The sequence below is a fragment of the Emydura macquarii genome, unplaced genomic scaffold (genome assembly GCF_026122565.2).
Source record: "Emydura macquarii macquarii isolate MOO-44397 ecotype Brisbane River unplaced genomic scaffold, CSIRO-AGI_Emac_v2 contig_2768, whole genome shotgun sequence".
In the NCBI taxonomy this organism is placed as follows: Eukaryota; Metazoa; Chordata; order Testudines; family Chelidae; genus Emydura; species Emydura macquarii.
Genome location: NW_027132905.1, coordinates 3,532,327 through 3,557,385, shown reverse-complemented (window position 1 = coordinate 3,557,385; position 25,059 = coordinate 3,532,327). Strand labels below are relative to the sequence as shown.

At 52.1% G+C, this 25,059-nt stretch overlaps 1 protein-coding gene across 2 annotated transcripts; it reads right to left on the bottom strand.

Annotated features, from left to right (window-relative positions):
• Nucleotides 1–1,335: 1,335 nt before the first annotated feature.
• On the bottom strand, nucleotides 1,336–24,700 carry SPARC (secreted protein acidic and cysteine rich). 2 transcript variants are annotated; one of them, XM_067566691.1, is made up of 10 exons: nucleotides 24,576–24,700; nucleotides 11,595–11,670; nucleotides 9,486–9,536; nucleotides 8,301–8,385; nucleotides 8,057–8,178; nucleotides 7,618–7,738; nucleotides 4,521–4,654; nucleotides 4,001–4,149; nucleotides 2,758–2,906; nucleotides 1,336–2,102 (listed from the first exon to the last, which is right to left on the bottom strand). In XM_067566691.1, exons 2-10 carry the CDS (start codon nucleotides 11,655–11,657, stop codon nucleotides 2,074–2,076), a joined length of 903 nt encoding a protein of 300 aa, XP_067422792.1. In that variant the 5' UTR covers nucleotides 11,658–11,670; nucleotides 24,576–24,700; the 3' UTR covers nucleotides 1,336–2,073. The 2 variants fall into 2 exon arrangements, with proteins under 2 accessions (XP_067422792.1, XP_067422793.1); XM_067566692.1 differs by having other exon boundaries at nucleotides 9,486–9,533.
• Nucleotides 24,701–25,059: the final 359 nt, after the last annotated feature.

Genomic DNA, 25,059 nt, shown 5'->3' with positions numbered 1-25,059 from the left:
GCTCTAGATAAAGGATGCGACAGAGTTGACTTATAACAGTCTGGGCAAGAGGTCTTGGAAAAAGAAAGAAGAGCAGAAGATTCTGACTTTCAAGCAGGAAGAATTAGAGGGGCGGGAGCAGGGCTTTGGAATAAATTGCTCACAGTTTAGAAATTAACTAATTCTGATAAGTAGCTTTATCCTTGTACCTTCCTAGAACCCTAACAAATTTGCCTGTATGTTCATATTAATACCTCTCTAGAGACACCGCGGTGGTGATCTCTACGAACGGAGATCAGCGGTAACTTCTGTGGAGCAGTAGCACTCATGGAGATCATTAATGCTATGTGACATCCGGTCACAGAAGAGCTAAACCAAGACCTGGTTCCAAATCTACAGGAAATAACCTTTAAATCACAAAAAGCAGCACAACCTTCCAACATCCAAGGGGCCAGGGGAGTTCACATTAGAGCCTTCATGCGTTTGGAGTGCCCAAATCGTACAGCGAAGGGGACTGACCCTGACAGGTGCTGAGCACTCTTGCTCTGATTCAGCAAAGCGCTTTAAGCAGGTGAGTAGATGTGTTGACTCCTGGCACTGAGATTAGGGCCCAACCAAAGATGAGACCCACAGTCTGGGCTCTCTAAAATTCTACCTGTTCTGCTGGAAAACAGCTTCTTTGTTCCAGGAAAGTAGTGCTATTCAATGGGATTCACTTTGCAACAGGGACGTTAAGGGCCAAGGACTGGGACTGCAATTTATGGGAGATTTAGCTTTCAGGTGGCACCTGGCACAACCTTCAACCCCTAGAAGTCGAACCAGGGTTCAGCTGTGACCCCCGGATGAGGATGACAAGAAACAGACGGGGACACCGGAAGTATAGCATCAGCTCGTTTAGTGTCACGGTTTCAAATAATTATCTTTTATTACGAGAGACTCGTCAGATTGCTCACACTGTGGCAAGAATTGAATCATAAAAGGCACAGGGAACATTCAGAGGTAAATAGAGTTCTCAGCCTGCGAGATCTAACCGTCTCCTGTGAGTCTGTTGGGACCCCCTCCATGAAAACCCTGACTAAAACAAAACAAAATCAAAACACCACAACAGCTAAAAAAAAAAGAGCAACGTTCGCTTGTCTGTGTCAGGCATGTCTTTCTGAGCAGGAGCGTCACCTCCACATCGAACAGAGCTTCCCTGGGAGAGCAGGGCTGGAATTTCAGAATGACAGAAGCAGTGATGGGAAGAGCTATGGGGGAACGTGTAATGTCGTGAAAGCCACAGAGAGCATTTGTCTCAGCTCAACTGCAGCGGAATCGCAACAGCAAAGCCAAATAAAAATACCACCACCAAACACGTCAGCACCAAAATCTAACTTTAAAGCAGGGACAACACAAGAACAATGCAATCAGCAATAATAAAGCAGGTAGCATTTTCAAACCTTTATTTTTAGAGGGGGTTTTACATTTTTTAAAAATTTGGGCGGTTTTTTAAAAAAAAACCTATTTGTGCCCAATTATTATTAAATTCAAGCCCTGGGAATTGAAATGTTGCCATTCTGGATCTTCAGTGTCTATCCCACTCCCTTCCCCACCCTCCCTGACAGGAGCTAAGATCCGGCACCCCAAACTTTCACCAAGAATTGCTCCGCTAAACTTCGGAAAGCCCAATCATCCAACACCCTCTGGATACACCTTCCCTCACTTGCCTTCTGGAATCAGGGAGTTAATCATCTGGGATGTCTTTGCTCTACACTGGAAGATCAGAAGAACATGTTAGTAGGAAGTTTGAGAGAGAAAAAATCCAGGCGTGGATAAGAAGAGGGAGTCGCTATTGAGCACAGGAACAGGGTTGGTTATTGTGAGGTTGTCATCGAATCAGAGAGCAGCTAAGAACACACAGAAATGGACGAGTGAGCAGAGTTTTCTAGTGGTATTCATTAGGCTACTAACAATAAGTTGTTGTCTCGTTTAGCACCGTTAATATACACTTAGATCTACATTAGCACCTTGTCCCCAGGGGAAAAAAAACCAAAACAAAAAAGATTTCAAAATAAAAGGAAACAGGAGGTGGCGACAGCGAAGGAAAGTGCTGGTTTAGATCACAAGGTCCTTGTCAATGTCCTCTGCAAAAGGAGAGAGAGAGAGAGAAGTTAGGAAAGTCACCACCTACATTCAGATTGTGCTACATGTCACCCAGGCTAGGGCTGTGTGGGTCTTTGTTCCCCTCCACACAGAGGCGTTGATGACTACTACTGCCTACCAGCCACCAGCCTCACCCCTCTTCTGACTCTCTTGATGCTGAATAAAAAAGTTGGAAGGACATAGAGGGGCCCATATCCAGCTGAGGGAGGATGCCCCCGGAGCAGGCACTATGCAAGATCGCTGTGAGGCTGCTTTCCAAGGATGCCTTTTGCAAGCGGTGGCACAGGTGTGCCGGGGGGTGGAGCCGGGAGTGGAAGGGGTGGGCTGGGGGAGAGAGCACAGCATTCAGCACATGCTTAGTTTAAAGCCACTTTAGCATCCCTCCTCCTGAGCTGGGAGTCCGGTGCTGCCCACTGCTCTCAGGAGGGGTGCTTTAGCGCGTGGGGCAGAAGCTCATCTTTTTAGACCCAAAGTTCCCTCTTCAGGCCCTGGCTTTATGGCTGCTGCCTCCTCTTTAGCATTGCTGGCCAGCTGGGAGCTCTGAGAGCTGTCGTCGGGCCGGTCCCCCCCTTCCCTGCCCGCCCCTTCCTCCAGTGCCCCCCACTGCTGCCAGGGCCGGGGAGGGCAGCTACTTACTGTCCTTGATGCCAAAGCAGCTGGCCCATTCCTCCAGGGCGATGTACTTGTCGTTGTCCAGGTCGCACTCTTCGAAGAAGCGGGTGGTGCAGTGCTCCATGGGGATGAGCGGCGCTCGGAGCGGGGCCAGCTCGGTGTGGGACAGGTACCTGCCAGGGAAGCCGAGATGGTCTGAGCCCAGGCCAGAGTCCTCCCCATGGTGCTGGCGGGGCGGGGAGCGTCTCTGGGCCTTCCTTCACCCCCCCGCCCCCGGCCCCGGAGTGGCTTGTGGTGCAGTGGCATTAATGGAAGGAGGCGAGCAGTGTTCACAGGGGCTACCCCCCTGTCCCTGCTCGGACGGCTTCTCCCTCTCTCCACACCCCCTGGGTTCACCTCCACATCCTCCCCACCGTGAACGCTCTCTGGGCCCGCTCCAGGGAGTCTCCGGTTAATAAGAGTCCTTCCGTGGGTTTCCGTCTGTGCTGGGCCGGGCCCGGGCAGCGGGTCACCCCCCTCCCCGTCTCCCCCTTTGGGTCTGACTAAGAGCAGCGCCTTCCCTCGGCAACCGATTGCCCCGTGTGCAGCGACGCGCGTTCCCTCGAGCGCACTGCGTACACTGGAGCCACCCAGGGCTATCCCGATAGCGGCTCAGACACGTGGGGCGCAGCTCCTGGCGCAGCTCGGCACGGCAGTAAAGGCAGGCGGTGGCACAGAGTTCCGCGGGTTAATGCTGGCTAACAAACCTCCCCCCCCGGCCAGCCGGCTCCGTGTATTTATAGAGTCTTGTCGTCTGCATCTTCACGGCAGGGCTCGGCATCCTTTTCCTCGCACAGCCCGTTCCTTCCTCCTCGCCGGCCCATGCCGTCATCCACCGCCGGCTGGATCTGAGCCAGGCCTCCCCAGCAAAGCTCTGCCCCTGCACTAGAACCTCGGCTCCCTCCGCCACACCAGTCTCGAGCCCCGTGCCTGGCTTGACTGCAATTCTCAGCTGCCTCCCCCTCGGCCACGCCCATCCTGATCCTCGCCCCGCGGCTTTGCAACCCTGACCTACCCACGTCCTTCACCGCTCCTGAGATCCTCTGCAGCACAGAACCACCTGCAACCGGGTGCCGTGGTTCTGTGATGGGTACAGACACTCAGGGGCTGGGATAAGGCTGAGGAAACTCATTGCACTTGTGACCTGACCTGGGAGGTTGAGCCCGGCAGAAGGGAGAGGCCAGGGAATTAGCCCCTCCTCGCCCCGGCTGGGCGTGGAGTTACGTACCCGTCAATGGGATGGTGGTCCAGCTGGCCGAACTGCCAGTGCACAGGGAAGATGTACATGTTGTAGTTCTTCTCGAAGTCGCGGGCCAGCAGCTCCACAGTGTGGTCGCCAGCTTCCAGGCGCTTCTCGTTCTCGTGGATCTTTTTCACCTGTTAAAGCGAGAGGCCTCGGTAAGGAGCCTGGTGACTGCAGCTGGGAGCCTGCCTCCGGGACCGAGCCGCTCGGCGGGTCCCTGTCAGAGGGGGACGAAGAGATTTGCAGGGCGGGGGGTTGCTCTAGTGTGCGGACTGGGTGGGGTTCTGCGTGCGCCCTGCTGCACAATGGGGCGGGATTTGTGGGCCTAAACCAGCCTGCGCTTAGGGGTGCACTAGCGTGTGGGGGCTGGCATCCGCATTGGCACCAGCGTGTGCAGAACTGGGCCACAGGGATGCAGAGAGGGGCTCCCTGCAGGCGCCAGGGCCTGCAGGATCGGGGCCCGGCGGGCGAGCTCCCCGCACGCACGGTCACGGCTTCCACTCACCTTGAGCTTCTGCTTCTCCGTCAGCAGGCTGTTGTCCTCGTCGCGCTCGTACAGGGTGACCAGCACATTCTTGAGCCAGTCGCGCATGCGCAGGGGGAACTCGGTCAGCTCAGTGTCCAGGCAGGGAGGAATGTCTGAAACCCAAGCACGGAGCCATGAGCGCGGGGCCCGACCTGGACCCCTCTCCTGCGCAGACCGGCCCAGCTTCCCCAGCGGGACGGGAACCTTCTCTCAGCATCAGTCAGCCTCAGTGCATGGCTCCCACCCTGCCTCTTGGAGCAGGAAGCCCATGCAAGACAAACCATCACTTCCTCTGCCCTTGCAGGATCAGACTGAGCCGCTGGGAGGGGCTTTTCCTCCGCTCTGCTCTTTGCTGGGGCCTGTTACACTTTATGTATCCAGGCGTTTTTTTCTGCTGGGCTCGTGGTTGAATTTCTTCCCCGGGGAGCAGCGCCTGGTGTCCTGGGGACACCCCTACCTCTCTCGGGGCTGCTGGGACCGAATGCTCCGTGCAGCCCCGCTGCTGGGGGCCCATAAATGATCCAGCCGTGCTGGCGGAAGGGGAAGTCTTTTCTAATTCCACCACGAGTCACTGGGCTCCATGCAAAAACCACGGGGGGGAGGAAATCTTGTTGCCAAAGGTCAGACTAGATGATCATAACTGACCCCTCTAGCCTTAACTTGTGAATCCATCGACCTGCTGGCACTGTGCTGGTGTCTCCCACCCATCCCCTCCTGCCACCAGAAAAGTGGCCTGGGACTTTGGTTTATTCCCTCCGGCTTTCTGCTCCTGCTGCACTGGGAGGGAGTCTGCTGCCCGCCCGGGCAGGGAGCGAAACACCTCAGCCAGTGTGTTGACCAGGCTTGTTTTGGAAAGTGCAAACCACTGATTTACTGCAGACACCTGGGCGGGGCAGAATGGGAAAGGAGGTAGGAAAACACTTTATATTTAGACACAATTCTACGGTTCTTCTTGATCCGGGGATGTCTTCCTGAATGGCTGCCCTGGCTCAAGGGGTCCGTCACCTCCTGTCACTTATTTCTCACCCGGACTCCCAACCCTCTGGCTGTTCCCTGCCAATCGATTGCTGTGGAAATTATTCTGTCGCCCCCCCGAGGATTAAGGATGATCGAGAAGGAAATAAGCAGCAGGAGCAGATGATGGTGCACAGACTCCATTTCCCTGCAGAGGTCCCTTGTGGCTAAAGAATATGCAGATAAATGTAGAGAATTGATCATCTGACATGTGGGTTTGTTTCTAAAGAGACACAACATCCCTGCACCGGGTGCCACAGGCCCTAGGCAGGTTACAGTGTCCTTAAACGCCTGGGTATTTAGCACCTGGCTCCTGTGTCAGAATGGCAGGTCCCTACATGCAGCCCATGTGGGCTGCCGGTTCTTTGGGCACCAGACCATCACTTTGAAATTCCCATTACTAGCAGGGGGCCAGTGCTGCTCCTAGGACGTCAGCAAATGCAAATCAAGGTGCTTCCCGATACAGTCCCGTACATGAAGGGTCTCCGTATGGCGCATTGTTTGATGAGCAGCTGTCTACAGACCTTCCTACCCCTGCCCCCAAGATAACATCAGCTGCAAAATATCCAGCAGCATATGACTTAAGAGGGAAGTGCAGGATAAAGATACAGAGGCATCATTGTCACCTGGCGTTCTCTACTGAATCAGACCCCTGAACAGGCTTACTGCCCTTTGTAGGTGCTGTCTAGCACTGAGACACCCGGAGTACAATAAGGCTATTATGCAAGGAAGAGCTCGGGGGAGGTGGGCAGGTCTGGACAGATCCCGGCTTTGCATTTTAAAATGGGTGTTCAAGGACGAAACAATCTGTTCCTTTCAGGCATCCCAAGTTTCAGAAGTGCTAAGCCAGCGAAACGCTCAGCAGTGGGGCCTGTCTAGTTATTACAGTTCCCTCTGCCCTGGCAGCTTAAATGAGTCTGCAGGCCTTCTTTCCTGTGCATTGATTAGGACGGCTGAGTCCCTCGGGCTGGCTGCATGGCTTATGGGGTCTGTGTACTCGGGCTGGTCATGGGCCAGGTTTGGAGGGTGGGAACAAATGGAAACCACCCGCCCTCGGGGTGCGTTGCGCCGTTATTCAGAGCCTGTCGCGTGTGCTTATGAGATTAGAGGCTGGGAAAGAACGGTGCTGCCAGCGATCCCAGTGGGCTTTCCACGGAGAGATCAGCAGGAGGAAAAAGCACGACCTTAAGGCCAAATTCCAGCTGTTTCCCCAGGAGGAATGCTGGCACCAGGCTGCAGTGGCCACACGGAGGTTCCTCAAGCCCCATGGTGCCTGCGCTGGGCAGATGCAGGCAGCTAGCGCAGGGGGCCCAGCCCAATGACACTTACAGCTGCTTCATAAAGGAGTGGCAGAGCCCTGGTCATGCTCCCCGGCTGGCTGGTGCTGCCCCAAGGGGCCATGGAGTGCCACAGGCTGGCAGCATTCTACCTGGGTCCAGGGCAGGTGCCCGGAGGGGCTGGGGCACAAAGAGGATCCCAGCTTGCTCTCCCCAGTTCCCTTGCAGGAGGGGTCAGAACGAAACCCTCACTCTGTAGGAAAAGGGCTGCAGGATGGACGCTCTGGGTGGGAGGGTGCTGGCGGCTAGGCGGTCATGCTGGTGGAACCGGACACAGGTACCCACTTCGCATCAGGAAAAGCTGCAGGGGCATACGTTCCCCTAGCGTTCCCTGTTTGCTTTTACAAGGAGAGAACTGGGGAGAATTTCCTGACCACAGTCCATTCTGTGGGGCAATCCCCGCTGGGGACCTCAGGGGGCAGAGGATGTGCTGTCTTATTAAAATACAGGCTCACAAACAGGGCATCCCTCGCCCCTGACTGCAGGACCACGCCCCTTAACCGGGTCCCTCTTCCCCTATCTCCTGGAGTTCTTTCCCACTGCAGCCCCTTTCCCCTTCCAGGATTTGATTCGAAGGCGGCAGCTGATCCCTGGCTTGCGTGTGCCCGACACGCCCGCCAGGAGTCTGTGCCGGGGGGCTGCAGACCAGCTGTCGGAGGCAGATGTTGCCGAGCAGAGGGTGGGTGTACCAGTGCAGCCTGGGCGCAGTGAAGGTGCCAACTCACATTTGCAGGGTCCGATGTAGTCCAGGTGGAGCTTGTGCCCCTTCTTGGTGCCCTCCAGGGTGCACTTGGTGGCAAAGAAGTGGCAGGAGGAGTCATAGGTCTTGTTGTCCGTGCCACACACCTGCGGGCAAGGGGACCGGACATTAGAGAGACGGGCTGGGAGGCAGCCTGGAGAACGCTCGGCTCGGACGACTTCCCGACAGGAACTAGAACCAGGCAACTGACTCACTTCAGATGGGCCCCCCCTTTGGTAACAACCGCGGGTTATTACTGACGTGGGCCTGGTTCAAACCCGGGACCCCCCAGGGAAGATTCCTTCTCCTATTCTCAGTCTCTGAAGCCGTGGAGGGCTTCTGGCTAGTTGCTCTATGACGTACAGGCAGCGGCTCGGCTTCTCCCTCCCTCGCCTGCCTTACCCGGGCTCTGTTTCTCCGCTCACCTTCTCGAACACGCCGCTGCTGGGTGGGCAGGTGGAGGGGTCCTGGCAGACGCACATGGGGACGTTGTTGTCGTCCACCTCGCAGATTTTGCCGTGCTTGCAGTGATGGTTCTGGCAGGGATCTGAGAGAGGGCAGGAAAGCCAAGCTGAAGCCCCCAGTGTCCAATCCCCCAGCAGGAGGAAAGGACAGAGGCCTTTGCTCCTCTGGCTGGGGTGCTACGGGGCAGGGCGGGGAGTCACTTACTTTCGGCGACAATCTCCTCCACGTCCTCGGTCGGCTCCTCAAACTCCCCAACCTCCACCTGGACGGGATTGACTCCCACAGGCTCCTGTAAGGCAGAGGAGCCGCTCAGCCACAGCTGTATTCTCACTGGCCAGTGGGATACCTCCCACGGTCCCCAGGGCCAGAATTAGCCCAAGAACTCAGCCCCCCCGGTTCCGGGCTGGGGGCTGAGCTCACTGGGAAATCGGCCCAGGTGCTATGTAGCAGCTACCACTGAAAGCGGGCTTGGGTTTTTTCCAAACCAAGGCTAAAGCTTGCACAGATGATTTACGGCCGGTGATGGAACGTGAGATGGGGTTACTACAGAGACTTCTTTCCCCGGTGTCTGGCTGGTGGGTCTTGCCCACCTGCTCCAGGTCTAACTGATGGCCAGATTTGGGGCTAAGAAGGAATTTTCACACTGGCAGAAACCCTGGTGTTTTTTCACCTTCCTCTGCAGCATGGGGCACAGGTCATTTACAGGTTTAAACTAGTGCAAATGGCCGATTCTCTGTAGCTGGAAGTCTTTAAATCCTGATCTGAGGACGTCAGTAACTCAGCCAGAGGCTAGGGGTCTGTTACAGGAGTGGGTGGGTGAGGTTCTGTGGCCTGCAACGTGCAGCAGGTCAGACTAGATGATCAAGACGGTCCCTTCTTGACCTTAAAGTCTCTGAGTCTGCAAGCACCTGGTGCAGCTCTTCACGTGCTGCTCAGACGCCATGAACCATGAACACTCGAGGTGGTTTTCCCTCGTGGCATATCACAGCACAAGAGAGGCAGAGCCAGTGTCCAGTTCATGCAAAGCAAAAGAGCCCTTCTCTGAAAGCCCTTCTCTCTTCGGTCATCTCACGGCCTGTGCCAGGTCTGGAATTTATAAGCCAGTTCGGCCGACAGCTCTGAGCAGAGAGGTCAGCCTGGAAGGGGCTGATTTCCTCCCTTCAGGAGCCTGGCCTGCCTTGCTCTTGAAACCCAGCCAACCCAGAGAGTGGCCCTGAGAAGAGGCGACCATCTGGATCAAGTGTGTGTATGTCCAGTGGGAGACCCTGCCGCCATCTCTGCTCCCACTCTCCATGCGGCAGTGGGAGCAGTGGTGCGGGGACAGGAGGAAAGGCGGGTGGAGGGGGCTAGCGGTGTACAAGAGAGAGGCGATGCTGTGTAATGTCATACCACAGTTGTAGGATCCTCCACCACTTCGATCTCGTCTGGCAGGGCATCCTGCTGAAAAGGAGGAAGAAGGGGGAAAGTGCTGTCAGAAGCGTGAACTCCCGCACCTCACGTCTCCTGCCCCACGGCCCCTTTGCAAGGCCACGAGCAGGTCTTCATGCGAACAGGACAGCAGCCTCACGAAGGAGAATCCTGCTGGCTGGGGCTCCCTTTTGTCTCCGCTCCCTACACCTTTACACTTCTCAGCACTCTGCCTGGGTGCAGACAGGCCAGCCCGTTAGATACTCAGAGCTGGGCCGGGCCCGTGTTCGCTTTGCATCACCAGCGCTAAGTGGGACCTCTTCGGATGGAGAGGCAGCCATTCCCACGCTGTTGGCGTGGCACGAAGCTTTATCTGGCCGAGCGGCAGGAACACCGGAGCTCTTGCTCAGTGCAATCTAAGCGTTGCGGCACGGAGCCTGGCAGGGGCACATGAGGCCCAGTGGGCAGAGGACGAGCTGGGCTCTGAAGGAGAGCTGTACCCCATAAGAGTTTGGCTCGACGAGGCGCAGTGCAGGTCCCCAAGCCACCCCCATCCGCTGCCCCTCCTAGCAGTGTCCAGCACCAGCTTGGAGTGACTCTCTCTCCAAGGCCGGACTGGGATACTCATCCCAAAGGGCCACCATCTGGGAAGAGGCATTTGGCAGTGGTTACTGAGGCAGAACCCCCTCCGACCCAGTTATTGCTAATATTTATTAGTTCTGTGCATTGCAGCAAGAGCCCCCGTCACGGATCAGGATCCCACCGTGCTAGGCGCTGTACGGACGACCGAGAAGCGGGGCCCAGCCCCACAGAGCTTGCAATCTCAGCTCGCTGTTTGCTTCCTCTCACTCAACCTTCCAGCAGCAGCTCCCGGCAGGCAATGCCTCACCATGTGCGTTCCCCCCACTCGGCGGCAGGGAGAACCTGCGCTTGCAGGCTGATGGTGCTAACAGCATTTGTGCCTCCCAACGCAAAGAGGAGAGAGGAGAACCTCCCCGGGCATCTTTTCTTTGATCTCAAGGGAACACCACCTATTTTAATTTATTAGTGGAGACCCTTTTAAAATCTGCCCTCCTTATGATCCCATATGGGGCACTGGGATTCTCCAAGGGCCCCTCTTGGAGCAAAGTTTGGGCTAGATGCCCCAGTGGGCTGGGCTACTGAATCTGAACTAATATTTTAGGAGATTGGCCTGGCTGAGGACGTTCCAGCTCCTTTCACTCACTAATCCAGCTGCGCTGGAATTTCAGGTGCCAGGCGTTTGATCACTAACCTACCCTCCCTCCCGTGTGGCTATGAGGATCCAAAGCGGTACTGTTTGGAGCAACTCCTGATGTTGGTCTCCTGGTCCTTTAACCCCTTCACTATTGTATGCTTGTGTCTTCCCTGTAGATTTCAGGTGGCCTGCAACCATGTCCGGCTAACCAAGACCAAGAGGAGCATTTTCTCCCCCTTCCCAGCTATGCCTGGTTATTTCATTCAGCTACAAAGGGGTTAATGTCCAGGCATTCCTATTTTTGGCCTCGGCCCTGATTTGGGCTGCACCCCGTGTGAAATCTTCCTGCCCGGGGGTGTGAGTTTGTGCAGGGGCTTTGAAGGCACGTAATCGGTCAGCGCGCCATTCCCAAGGAGATTCTGTTCTGGGAAGCAGGCTCTCACGGACACTCCTTCCCGGCTTCATTTTAAACCTCCTGCAAAATGGCTTCCTGGCTTCCTCCCCTGTGCCAGGGTTCACTGGGAGACAGAGAAGCCTGCAACAAGGACCCGCAGATAAAGATCAGGCCGCGACCAGAGCCCTGCAGGGGCGTGGGCGATGAGTGAAGGTGAGTTAGGATCCCCGCTCTCTGTAAAATGGGCCGTGAGAGTCCCCAGCTGTGGAAAAGGGAGTCCAGGGGCAACTAGAGGTGGGGGTAATTCAGCGCCACGGTACAGGGGACTGAATGGGAGCTACATAAAAAACCCCACCAATGAACTGGGGAGGTGTAAGTTAACAACCTGCCCCTGTGGCAGTGTCCCAGTGAGAGTCCTGGAATAGGGACTGCCCAGTCTGGACGGGAAGGTGGTAGGGTCAGGGTCAGGTGCAATACTTACAGGTCCTGCCATTGCCACTGCCTTGCCTGCCAGGCAGATAAGGAAGAAGATCCAGGCCCGCATCTTTCAAAGAAGCCTGGATAAACGGGAGAGAAAAAGAGTAAGGGTTGGACATTAGCACTACAAAGCGCAGCTTTATCCCCTGCAAAATTCACTTCCTGAGGGTCTCCGGGGGACTGATGCACTGAGCTGGGTCTAAAGAGCATTCGGAAGGTGGAAGAGGCCTTCGAGGTTGTGAACCAGGAGTCCAGCTAATACCTATGATCTCAAGGATGCAGCATTTTTCATCTAAGGATCTCAGCGCACTTTATAATTCTATAATGGCCAGTTACATTCATGGGGGGGAAATTAAAAATAATATTCCTGCCTTTGGGGGAAGAACTGAAATTGAAAACTCTTTTCAGTGGGGGAAAAAACCGGCTTTTGGAAATTGAACATTTTTATGGAAAAAATGTGGGTGGGTTTTTGTTTTCCTTCCGTTTTCTTCCTTGAAACATCAGAAAATTGCAACCGGACTGAAAATCTTCTGCAAAACATGTTTATTTTGGGCAAAAAAACCATTTTTCATTGAAAAAAATTAGATCAGTTGTATGTATAGCATATAAAGCTTCTTACAGCTTCACATATTATTCTTCTCAGAGAAGAGAGATTGGGGGACAAAAGCGAGAGAACAAGAGAGGCAGAAAGAGAACACTGTGCAATGAAGCAGAAAGTTGTTGTGTGAACCCTATAAAACTTTTCCAGAAGTTTTAGAATTTTCAAGAAGTCCCAGAACTTCCTATGTTCTTCTCTCTTTACGAGTCATGAGACCCCAGACCTGCCCTGACGATACCTACCTTCAAGATCCAAGAGGTGCACTTTACCTTAAAAACCAAGAGTCCCCTGCCTGCTAGCAACCCGCAGTTTAGGCTGAAATTAAACTACTCAATCTTGACTCCCTGCATGATGCAATGCGGGCAAGCCATTGTCCACCCTTTCTTCTATAAAAACATGTTGGGGGCCCCACGGCATCTGTATCTCTCTTTTAAGAGGGCTCAGGGGACTCTGCCTTTGTGTATTTATCTCAGATAAGTGCATGAAGGCTCCCACTTATTTCCCAGGGACCCCCCATCACTCACTCTTAGGGCTTGTCGACCTTTAAGGTTAGTGCTTAGTGAGCTAGGGTGTGAATCTGAAGCACACTGGCTACTCTGTTTTCACTCCCCGTCTGGCCACACTAGAGTACCCGCAGGTGGGTTAGCTTACTATGCTTCCGAAGTGTATTCAGCTAATGCACACAAAGGTGCTTGGAGTGTACAGTAAGAGGGTCCACACCGGGAATCAGTGTGGAGTAGCTAGCATGCACCAGCTACTGCAGGCTTTTTCCCCATGTAGACAAGCCAGCAGTCCCCTTTCTGCTCTCCATGCACCAGCACAAGCTGACTCCCAGAATGAACCGATTACCAGAAATGGAGTGACTCCAATATCCTCTCTGTGCAAGTCCCCTGTGCTGTCAACGGGAGAAGTGGAGCACAGAGCGGGGCTGGAATTCAGCCTCTGAGGACAATGGCAAGGCTGGCTCTGCTATGGACCTGCCTGTCTTAGCAGCCAAACTATTTCAACCCTGTTTGAAAGGACCCTGGTCGAAGGGGGTGGGGCGTCGCCCAGATCCTTTTCTTTTTTGCACCCGGGGCCATGGTGTTTACATGGCTGCCCACATGCACCATGCAGAAAACACACTCCTCAGCACTTCCACACACAGCTTTCCTCCAGATGGGCGGCGTCTGGTACCTCCAGTAGCAGCACAGGCAACTCATCCGTCCCCTGCAGTCCCAAAGGGCTGAGATCTTTGTGGTGATTCATAACTTTTCTCTCCTGCTGTTGCATTCAGGCCTGCAACCTGTCTGGCCTCATCTCATCCGCTGAGACAAATAAACCGAGGGACATCCGGGAGATTGCTGCCCTCTGTTGATCCACGGACCGGTAGAACACAGACTGCTGCAGTCTGGGGCCTTCAAACTGACCCGGAGAGACCTCGAGAGGACTCTTATGTTGGACCCCTGGCAGGGGGCTTGACCCCAGATTTGCACCCTGCAGATGCTGGGCTGCAGCCCAGACTGTCCATAGTGCTCTATGCTAGGGTCCTGCCCCCTCTTTCTCCCACCCCAGCACACTTCTTCACCCGGGCTTGCACTGCGGACTGTGTAAGACTGACGATGGTGACCCTGCACTTGCACTGGGGGAAGTCTGCAGGCGCTTTACAGACCCTATCCACCACGGGAGCAGTGCATGGGGCAGGAGTAGGGGCCAGAATCCTCACCTTTCTCTCTAGGGCTGAGAGGGGAATTCAGGTTCTCAGACCCACTCAATCCTTGTCTTCTCCTTGTCTGCCGGTTAGTGCCAGCTGCAATGAGTCTTTTATTAAATCCATCCAAAGCCAGAGCGGCAGGTGGTGAAATCAATCATTCCTTGATTCCCCTCCCCCCGACTCCTGTTTGGAGGGATTGAGCCCCTCCAAGTGTGGAAGGTTGAGGGTGAAAAGGACTAGGTCGGGTGCTTAATATGCAGGCAGAGTCCCTGTCTCTGACGGAGGGATGGAGCAATGGTGCGAGCAGAAGTTCTTGTCGCTTCCTGCCTCTCCTGAAAGCAAAAACCCAGCGTTTGTCTCACGCCTTTTAAAAGGGTTTGTCTGACTTCCAAGTCGCTTTTCTGTGGGCTTTCACCTCCGCCCGTCTCCGGCGGCACAGGCTGTGACGGTCTGAAAAGAGAGCTCTCCCCGGTACGGGGCATAGAATTACCCAGAACACTTCCCAAGCTGGTTCTCAGCCCTTGTCTATGCTGGGGCCACTGGTGGCCACCATCTCTTCAGCAAATCTGCTATAAACCCCCGTTTGCAACAGGCATTCCCTGCACAGATGCAAATCCTGGCTGAGAGGGGCTTTGCCTGTTCACACCGGGGGTTGGAATGGTGTGTCTAGATCGGTGATCAGCAATGGCTGTAACTGTAGCTAATGCCCAGGGTAAGTGAGGGAGAACAAGTCCTGTGTTTTAGGAGGGGACAATCTAGAGTACTTCTCGATGTCCATCTGTCTGTCTTTTAGCAGCTCAGGGATGAAGCCAGGCTGGCTTAACTCAGATCGACTCGATGGCGCGTTTCCTGTCGAAAACAAAGTTGGAGAATCTGCCTTTCACAATGAACAGGAGATGTGCGCTTACAGAACTACGCCAAGCTGTGCCTTGATTGCCCAGAAAGGCACTGCCTGCTCTGTCTTGTTGCTTAGTTCTGAGCAGGAGTATTTAACTCCCCAATGCATCACTCCCACCGGGATAACGCCAGCATTGCATTGGCCAAAGGAGAATGCCCTATACATTCCCAAAACATAAGATTATCTCCCCTATCCCTGGACGGGCCTGCTTCCATGCTCTTTCAAATACCGCATGCTTTAGCTCCAAGTGTATTGAAATCTGTTTAAAAGTGTGTGCGGGCTGTAGCGTGAGGGGGCAGGCTGGCTGACCATCTCCTATTTCACCATTTACGGACTGTGACCTGTTTTACACAGACGTGCATGTGCTCCCCACCTGGGAGAGGAGAGTGCAGCGCTAACCTGGATTCTGGTGGGGCTACCCCGCACAGTAGCCAATAGACCCAGAGCAGCTGCTGACATTTCGGTATCAGAGGCTCGTGTGCTGAGAAGGGAAGCGATCTGTTTCCTGTGGCTTGGCTGGTGCTTAGTGCATACAAGGGGCTCCCTCTGCCCCTATCCTCCCGTTCGGTACACCAAGTCCTTTCCTCTCTCCTTTATTTGTGCTGGAGGCTGCTGAAAGCTCTCCCGTCACTGCCAAGACCTGAAGCTGAGGTCACTGGTTCTTCCCCATCTGATGGGCATTTTGGGTGGAAAAGTACAGCTGATTCTGGCTGTTTCCTCCATTGCTGCTCTCCCCTGGCTTGTAAGGGCATCTCTTGTGCGTCTCCGAACGAGGGTTGTTTGGCTTGGAAGTTGTCTTTTGCGCCAAAGCATGGAAATTTCGCTGTGCTGAGCACCGAGGAAAGGGGAGCTGAATGGGGAGAATGGGCTTGCATTAAAAAAGAGCAGCCCCCAAACCAACCTGCATTGCATGTAGATGATGTCCCCATCTCTAAACCCAGACAACATCAGGGCAGCGCGCTGAGCTGGGATCTTTGAATCGGATGCTCACTAGAAGACAAGAGACGCTCTGAGTTCTGACTGTTGTGTTTGGAGGAGGGGGGGGGGGGGGACGTGAATAAACTCTCCAGGCAAACAAGCCCTGCATAGACGTCTCGCACCAGAGGCAGGAAAACAAGTTTATTTAAAAAACAAAATTAAAATAAACCCACAGCCTTGGAGAGGAGCTGCCCTGAGACTTTGCCCTGGGAACTTTTCAGGGTCTGGAAGACCTGTGCTCCTTTGCGACGGGATGGCCACTCCTAAATGATCCGTGGTAATACCAGTCCTGCGCGACGGTTCAGTGGCTTTGCACTCCACGATGCTAATGCTGCAGCAGAAGGTTTTCCACCACGGTATGGGTCACAGGGGATCTTTTCCCAGCGTCTGTACGTGCCCCGGAGCGGACCGAGGTGGCACAGTCTTCTCTGCAGGCTCTTACGGTATCTATTCATCCCACCACGTCCAATGCCTGCTCCTGTCTCCCGTAAGATTGAGTTGAGTTTCACAGATGAGGATGGTGATTGCTCAGAGAATGCTTGGGGAGCTGCGATGGCTTGGTTTCCACTGAATACCTAATGCCCTCCCAACGCTACGTATTGCAAGTTGGTGCAATGGACAGAGACTGTGACCAGCTTCTGAGGGCAGGAAGGTGAGGAAGACACGAGAGCCCTCCTGGGATGAGAGAGAATCTTCTGAAAAAGTCCCTGGGACATCCCAGGAGCTCAGTGACCTGCGCTACTTTGAGAGCCTGGGCTTTTGATTCCTGACAGGAACCCCTTGTTCTGAGCCAACTGTGGTTGGAAGTGCCCTGAACCAGCAGGAGACGAGAGAGCCTGGCAGTGCTCAGCCGTTACCTCTCTGGATGGTGTGCAATCAGCGTGGCTGGGCTCTGCACTTGCGTCTGGCTGTCCTCGGCCATTAGGACAGGGCGTTAGAGGCAGAGGTGAAGGGATGTCACCTAGGGAGACTTGGGGGTGGTGGTGGAGGGGAATCAAGCAGAGCTGGTGCAGAGATCTAGCATGTAGAAGGCTCCGTTCCCCCCCCAGCCCCCAAGGAACAAATTAAGAAAATATAGCTGACCCAGCAGCTTTGCACACAAGAACAGGTTGGGTCAGACCAATGGTCTGTCTAGCCCAGCATCCTTTTCTGGCAGTGTCCCGTACCAGAGCTTCAGGGGAGAGCAGCAACAAGCAGCATCCCCCCACAGCATGGCTGCTGAATTCCAGCTGGGAAGAAGATGGTTGCACGTCCTACAGATTTCAGTGGCTGACCCCTGCGCAGCACCGATGCAGGATGAGGGGGCCTCCGAGCCTCGAGAACAAGGCTGGCCTCCTGGTAGCCGCGGCCATGACCCGCTGATAGTTGTTCATCCAGGATCACGAGCACCGTTCCTACTGAACCAGCCAGGCTACGGCGTCTGGGCATACCCAAGCCAGACTCTGTGGCTAATTGCAAAGGTGCTGGGACAGTCACAGCTCAAAACGACAGGCGCCACTGATTGAATGTATCCCCTGAACCTGCTCGCAAAGCCGCGTTTCATTGTTCCTGTTGCTGAGGTTCATCACGGTGCTGAACTGAGAATGGTGCCACATTGCGCCAGGCAGGGTTCAAACCCGGCACAGCTGAGATTCTACGCGCCTGAGCCCCTGCTCTGCCTCGCAGGAGGTGCGGCCCAGGAATGGGGGGGCCATACGCCACGTTTGCACATCCCTGTCGCTGGGCTGCTCCTGGATCCAGCCGAGGCTATTCTAATTCACAGCAGCCTGGCAGGGCGGCCTATAATCTGCGCTGCAGCTCAGAATAGCCAGAGCCCTGGACATGCTCCCGCCTTCCCGGACATGCTGCCTCTCCTCCTCGGCCAGGCCCTGGCCATGCCCCTACGGGAGCTGCACAGCACGGCCACCTCCGTTGGCCTTATGCTGCCCCTGTGCTGGGGGAACTACCCAGCAGTTCACGTCCCCTGTGTTCTGCAAGGTAGCAGAAAGGCTGGGGGAACCGGGGAAGGGGTAGAATCTGCCCCATTGTCTTTAAAGAGGCAGAATTTGTCCACAAATGTACTGCTGCTTTCATGGTGGGGACCAGAAATGGCTGTCGTCTGCCTGTCTACCTGTCTCCAAAGGCTATTGCAATATCTAGGTGACAGCATTATAATCTTGCGGCGGCACCATACTGACTCCCCTCTTGGCCTGGTTTCGCTCTTTCTCTGCCCAGCTAGCCCACTTGGCCTCCCCAGGTCCAGCATCTCCCTTCATCCTCATCTCTAACAGATCCTGCCGTTCTCCTGACCCCTACTACCCCTCTGGGCTGCTGCCACTTCTCCCTGGACTTTATTATTCTCCTACATGCTTGAATTTCGCCAGCCATCTGCCACAATCCTGGCCCCAAGGAGCTGCCCATTCTGGACATTTCCCTTTCTTTATTTGCAGAAAGGCAGTGTGGTCTAGGGGTTAGGATACTGGACTGGGACCCAAGAGACCTGAGTGCTATTCCTTGCCCTGCCACTGTGCCGCTGTGTGACCTTGGCCAAGTCACTTCAACACTCTGTGCTTCAATTTCACCTCCCACCCTACACTCTTTGGAGCAGACTGTTTTTTACTCTGTGTTTGCACAGTGCTGAGTCAAATTCAGTCCTTGATCTCAGTTATCGTAGTATAAAAGATAATATACTTGTGCCATTGAGATTGGATTGTTTGTATACATATATTATGAGGGTTTACCAGCAAGAGTTGTGCATAACCAGGATTTTGCTAGTGAAATAATATCACTGTTAAACCCTGAGTATGACCCCTAACTCCTACCCTCGGACACCCTACACTAGTGGGGAACTAGGCATAGATCCCACTTGTTCGTCTAGAAAGACACTCCTGTATTCCTTCCTGGGAATGTTACTTTAGGTACATAAGGGCATCAGGACTTGCCCTGCTAAACTCAGCCAATGCTGACTGCTCTGCAGCCCTTCAAACACACCAAGACCAGCCATGAGCCTGGCTTTTCACCTTTCCCAACACAAATCTCCCCATGGCTGTTAAACACAGCTGCCACGTTTCATTCCTGAGGTGGCTGCATTTTGTTGGTTGGCAGAGTGCTTCCAATAGATATAATGCATAAAATCAGGTTGTTAAATGCGGAAAGCAATTTGAATGAGATTTACCCCTCTGCAAATGGCTAGCACAAGGCCTAGACAATATTTTGGTCCCACTTAAACTCTTTGAGAACATCCATTTGGATAAAAGTCACCATGTAACGGTACGGTCATCATTATCTCAGCTCCATCCTGAAGCAATCAACTTTTTATCTTGTAGCTCCTTTCACCTCGCTGTCACCACTGTGTGAAATATACACATACTGCAAATAAATAAATGTACTTTACAGGAGGTTAGATGGGCAACGTTGTCTCGGTGTGAGGTCACGGAATTCACAGCCAGATGTGGCAACTCCTTTTGGAGACTGGCCTCTTATATCGCTGGTGTGTTTTTTTAGTTAACTACTAACAGATGCTAGAAGAGAAGTTGCTAAGCTCTTTATCATCTTTTCTGTATGACAGATCCTCAAACTGGAGGTCTCTGACATCTCGTCCACTCTGGACACACACAGGGCCAGCAAAAGAGATTTGGTGATGGGAAGGTAGGGGCTTATGGTCAGGAACAAAAATAAATCCACAAATCAATTAAAATTTGGCTCAAAATAGCAAACCCTTTCCTGCTTTGAAGCCGCTCAGTTTCTTAATTCTACTTTGTTTTCGTTTCTTTGGTTTGTTGATTTTAAAATAATCAAAAAGCTTTTCTCCCCCTCCCCCCAATTATATCCTGAAATCTGGGTAGATTCTACACTGCATTTATTTTATGTTGTTTTATTTTTTTAGGACAAACTAATTTTGCATTAAGTTCACTTCAGAAGCAAGTGACTCCGAGGAGAAAGAGCCCATATATCCCTCGCCCCCCGTCTTCCTCTCCTCTCTCAGGATGTTCCCGTGGAGGGTGAGAAGGAACATCTGGGTGCAGGAAACCTGGACAGCCTCTCCAGAGGGGGCTTGTTTGGAAGCTGTGACGTAGTCCATGTAGCAGAAGCCCTACGTCAAGGTTACATAAGTCCCATAGGATGCCACGTTTAGTTTTGGGTGGGGGGAGGAGAGAAGGGAGGAGTCTGTGCTCAGCCTATGAGAGGAGTCCCCCTGGAGTCCAGTTCAAGAGATGCAGACAGGACAGAAAATCCCAACCCTTCTCCAACCTGAATCAGTTCCTCTGTGTGATGCCCCAGTTTAATACTTTGAATACAAATGTCTCAGTGCCTGCTCCTGCTCCATTTACAGTCATTGGGAGTTCTGCCATGGAGTTCAAGGGCAGCTGGAGCTGGCACTTGATGAGCATGGAAATGACCACCTGGCCTGGTTCCTTCAAAAAGTATTTTGGGTTTTTTAGAGAGTCTAAAATGATCCTTTGTTGTTTTTCCTTTTGAATCTACGCAATAAGATCTGGGGCACCCTCCTTCCGCCCCCACTCACATAACACAGAGGGGTCTGAGTGCAGGCTGGCAAGATAGTGTCGCCATCTGTGGGCAGCAGTCTCCAGCTGATAACTCAAGATCCCGGGTGATATCACAGCGCAGTTAAAGCTGCTAGGGACTAAGGAAGCTGTTGGTTAATTTATGATTGGATGGTAGCATTTTTTGCAAACTGGATGATCAATAACTTTTAGAAGTAACTGCAGTTCAATTCCATCTGCTGAAACAGCTAAGAGACAGAGGAGTGTAAAAATCTATCTCCACTCTCTGCTGGTGATGCCCTTAACGAGTCTAGGCAGGACCTATTGCTATTATAGCATACACTGCTGTTGCTGAGAGGAGACAGTGTAGTCTAGTGGTTAGAGCAGGGTAGGGTAGTCAGGTGACATGGGTTTTGTTTCTGACTCTGCTGCAGGTTTGCTTTGTGATGCTGGGCAAAATCATATGTTCTCCTCGCTCTGCCTCAGTTTCCTCTCTGGAAAATGGTGACAATAATACTCACCTCCCTTTCTCAAGCTCTTTGAGGTCAACACACGTGCACGATACCATGAATTGCGTGTTACTAATATTGCATGAGTACTTACTGGGGATCAAAGGCTCTGCAGAGTTTACAATAAATTGCTTCTCCTCAGATCACATAAAAGGGGATGAGGCTACCAGTAAAAAAGGCCAGTATATAGAAGTATAGTAATACACCAAGCACTTCAAGACACAGGAGGAAAACAACCATTACATAAACATAATGGGAGCACTGTGACCCCACCGTGGTTTCATAGCCCAAGCCACGCAAACAAGGCTCTTTTTAATTTGGTTTCAGCAAATCGGTTCTGGGACAAAACCAGGTTTTAGACTAAGCTGTTTGCTTTAATGAATGTGAATGAAGTTCTGTGTTGAACTGTCTCTGGTTTGATAGTATTTTTGATCAAGTCACCTAACGATTCCATGCCACCTACGCCAGCCAGCCCAGCTGTTCCCCTGTGGGGCTGTGAACACTCGGCACCAAATCTCAAGAGAGAAGAAGCAGGAAATTGGGGCTGGATGGAGGCCTGGATGGTTCCCAGCACCTGCAGAAACGCCCTTCAACTTACAAACACACCCACACACGAGCTACTTAGCCCCAAGGGGAAAGGCAGCAGCCACATCCTCAGATGAAGACTGACTAAGGACATGCCATGTACAACAATTGTACCGCTACAGAGATACCAGAATAGTTGAAGCGGTATAAATCCTCGAGTGTGGATGCAGGAATATTGGTATAATGGTGCACAGAAAAGCCTAGCTTTTGCTCCTTTCCTTACAGGAATAAGGTATAATAGTATAAGCTCCTTTATCCTGCTATAACTTTGTCACACTAGGAGTCGTGCCAATTTAACTAGTTCAGTAGAACAGTGGCTCTCAACATCCCCAGACTACTGAGCTGTCTTGCATACCCCAAGTTTCACCTCACTTAAAAACTACTTGCTTACAAAATCAGCCATAAAAGATACAAAAGTGTCCCAGTACACTAGTGCTGAAAAATGGCTTACTTTCTCCTTTTTACCATATCATTATAAAATAAATCAATTGGAATATAAACAGTGCACTTACATTTCAGTGTCTAATATATAGCGTCGTATAAACAAGTCATTGTCTGCATGAAATTGTAATTTGTACTGTCTTCACTGGTGCTTTTTATGTAGCCTGTTGTAAAACCAGGCAAACTTCTAGATGAGATGATGTGCCCCCCAGGGAGACCTCTGCGTACCCCCAGGGATGCATACCCCTGGTGGAGAACCACTTCTGCAGTAGAATATCACACCCCCTTGTGGGAATAGTTAAATTGATCCCAGAACTGTGCAGACCAGGCCTAGGTTATTAGTCAGGCCGTATTAATACCCCCTTGGTGTAGCCCTGGATCTTAGGTTAAGTGGTAACTGATCCAACAATGTAACAGTAACTTGTTAACTGGATTTCTCTTCAAATGCAATTGAAAAGCTGGTCTGAAAGCAGCCCAGGTCAGAGAGGATTTTCCATGGACCCTCCAAATCAGAAAGTCAGAGAGGCTGTAGAGTGCTCTCAGGAGGTTCTCAGCACCTTGCAGGATTGAGCCCTTTGTGAGCAACATCTCTTACTTGGTTGCTTCAGGGGAGGTAGGTGCGATCCGTCCATCGAGCTGTGACACTCCTTGGGCTAGATGGGTGGGTTTAGCTTGGGAAAGGCAACGCCGACTTCAAAGGGAGGAGAGATGCGTAGTGTGGAATTGCCAATAGTTAGTGCTAACACATTTCTGTGGGCCGGATTCCTCCGCCCCCTCCTCCCCCGGAGTAGTACTTTACTCCGCCATTCATTTCAGCGGGACTCCCCGGGAGTAGGGCACTATCCAGCGTGAGTAAGAGGGCAGAATCGGGCTCTGTCTATTTTCTCATCCATTTCTTGGACTAAAGCTACCCGGAATAGGGAAACAAAGGAACATTGAATCCTTCACAGCGAATTCCTGCCTGGGACCCAGAAAATACTCCCATTCCCGGGCCGGACTCCTGCTGCTCATACCAAACGCAGCATTCCTAGGGCGGCCGTGTCGGTCACTTCAGAATAAGGCTATTTCAGTGCCCATTAAATAAAAAATCCCCAGGCCCTGTTGCCTCCTTAGGAGTTATAATGTGACGTCTCCTCTGCACCAGCTTAGACGCTTCACAGTAACGCTCTTGAAGGGGAGGAAGCCAGGAAAAGAATAGAAAGGAGGAAAAGAAGAGAGGAAGAAAAGATGCAGCCTGTGAAGGCCTTTTGGATGCTGCACCGAGACACCCTTGGCCTTTGCCGCTTCTAGACAGATTGCGACGGCTCAGAACGTTCCCGCATCTTCCTGTGAACATCCCGGCCCTGCCTTCGGCGGCTTGTCCGAGCGATAAAGGCTCTCCATCCCTTGGCTCTCGCAGGGGACCCTGCAAGGGTTTCCATGGGAGCCAGCATTCCATTGGGGGTGAGTCATGTCAGAGGAGAGGTTTTGCAGGAGGTGGGGCTTGGAAAAAGTTTGAAAAGTTGGTCCTCCCCCTCGCCCGGCTGCACAGCCCCCCCCAGTCGCCTGCCTCTGCCTATGTGGCAGACAATGCTTTGTTTTAACTGTTTCACAGAACACTGCAGCCATTTACTTCCATTTAAAGCTATTTCTCCCCCCTCGCCTTTTCCACCCTTCCAGGCTAAGAAGCCATTGCAGTTTCCAGTGTGTTCCTTTAGGTTTGTTATTTTTTTAAGGGTGTTTCAACTTGATAATAAAGCACTCAAATTCAAATTCACTTGGAGATCCTGCCCTTCACTTTGAATAGGAAGTTAGCCACCGTCCGGCTGTTTTTTCTTTTCTTCGTAATACTAATGTGTCCATGCTTCTAAACAAAGTTTTTCTTCCAGGGGGGACAAAAAAAGCAGTTGGACTGCACTGCATGCCAGAGAGAGAAAAAGGCAGCTGCCTTTAAAGGAAACAAGTGGTTTGTTCTTTTGGACAAACATAAATAACGGGAGTATCTGATCCTTGTTTTTAATGCCTCTCAAATGGGCTTTTTTTTTTTTTTTTTTTTAAAGTCTATTTTCTCTTCTTTGGCCCCTGCCCTTACAATTTAGCTGAATTAAATCAAACAACTAGAGGGAGAAGAACCTGACATAATTCCAAAATCAATTTGGAAGAAAAAGAATGAATAAAATATCTTTCTTTGCAGGAAAAAGCAAAGAAAGAAAAAGAAGTGAACGTACTAAAAAGAGTGCGGGAGAACATCTGCAATGCTTTGTTTCTCCAAAAGCAGGGGAGACTAACGTATCAAATGACAGTACGCTGCCCCAGCTCTTAATTAATTGGGGTTGATTTATAACTAAATCTTATTCACAGTGCAGTAAATGAGACATGCCTGCAAGCCGGCACTTCACCTCTCTCCAAAGAAATAAATAAACAGATATCTATTTATAGCAACTGAAAAACAAAAGAAAAACTAAGCCCCTTGGGAAAGACTGCAAACTCACATACAGAATTTCTGATCACAGAAGAGCTAATACTTTTAATCTGCAACTGGAAAGCAATAAAATTTTCAGCTTAGGAGGAGAAAAGCTGCAGAAGAGGAACAAGAAAGAATTCAATGAGTTTATATATACATATATATATAGCATCGGTTTGTCAACAAAACCCAGCATTCCCCCCTCTATCTAGGAATAATGGGTAGAAATTTCTGTACCGCTAACAGTTCAGAGTCCTGTATTAGATGCTTTGGAGGAATTGATCAGATTAGTAATAATTCAGTGATGAGAAATGTCTGAAATAGAGAAAGAAAAGGAGCAGGGTTTTGTGCCATACCTCGCAGACAGGGCAGTAGAGATGAGAAAACTTCAGGCTCTCTGAAGGTCTGAAGGAATCTGAAGATTTTAGAAAGAGGCAACAGGAAACCGTTCAATGCACTGGGCAGGGTTTCTGCCTCTCTCCCTCCTCCTCTATGTTTTCCAAATCTGTCTCTTGCTCTGCCTCACTTTCTCTCTGGTGGGCTGTCCCTAACTCTCCGGTTCCTTCCAAAATACATTCTGAGGCCACAGCCTAAATCCAAAGGATGGGCCAGAGCAATCAGAGGAAACTGGGGCTGTTAAAGTATTCCCAGAGGTGCCCCTTGCCCTGTTTTCAGATGAGCAATCATCACTGTAATTGCCTCCAGTGCTGCAATGAGTTTGCCAGTTCTCTAACATTCCCCCGGAAGAATGTAATCTCTTTGGGGCAAGCACGGTGTCTATGCCTACATATGCACAGTGCATAGGGGGGCACTTATGCCCCTGGCAGCACCTATGTGCCA

What these genes read in the sequence shown, in the direction of transcription:
- SPARC (XM_067566691.1), bottom strand. Translation starts at nt 11,657, where the DNA reads ATGCGGGCCTGGATCTTCTTCCTTATCTGCCTGGCAGGCAAGGCAGTG. An exon ending in TGGAGGATCCTACAACTGTG is followed by an intron (nt 8,386 to 9,485) that starts GTATGACATTAC and finishes TCTGCCTTACAG; the next exon opens with GAGCCTGTGGGAGTCAATCC. An exon ending in GGAGGAGATTGTCGCCGAAA is followed by an intron (nt 8,179 to 8,300) that starts GTAAGTGACTCC and finishes GCCCTCTCTCAG; the next exon opens with ATCCCTGCCAGAACCATCAC.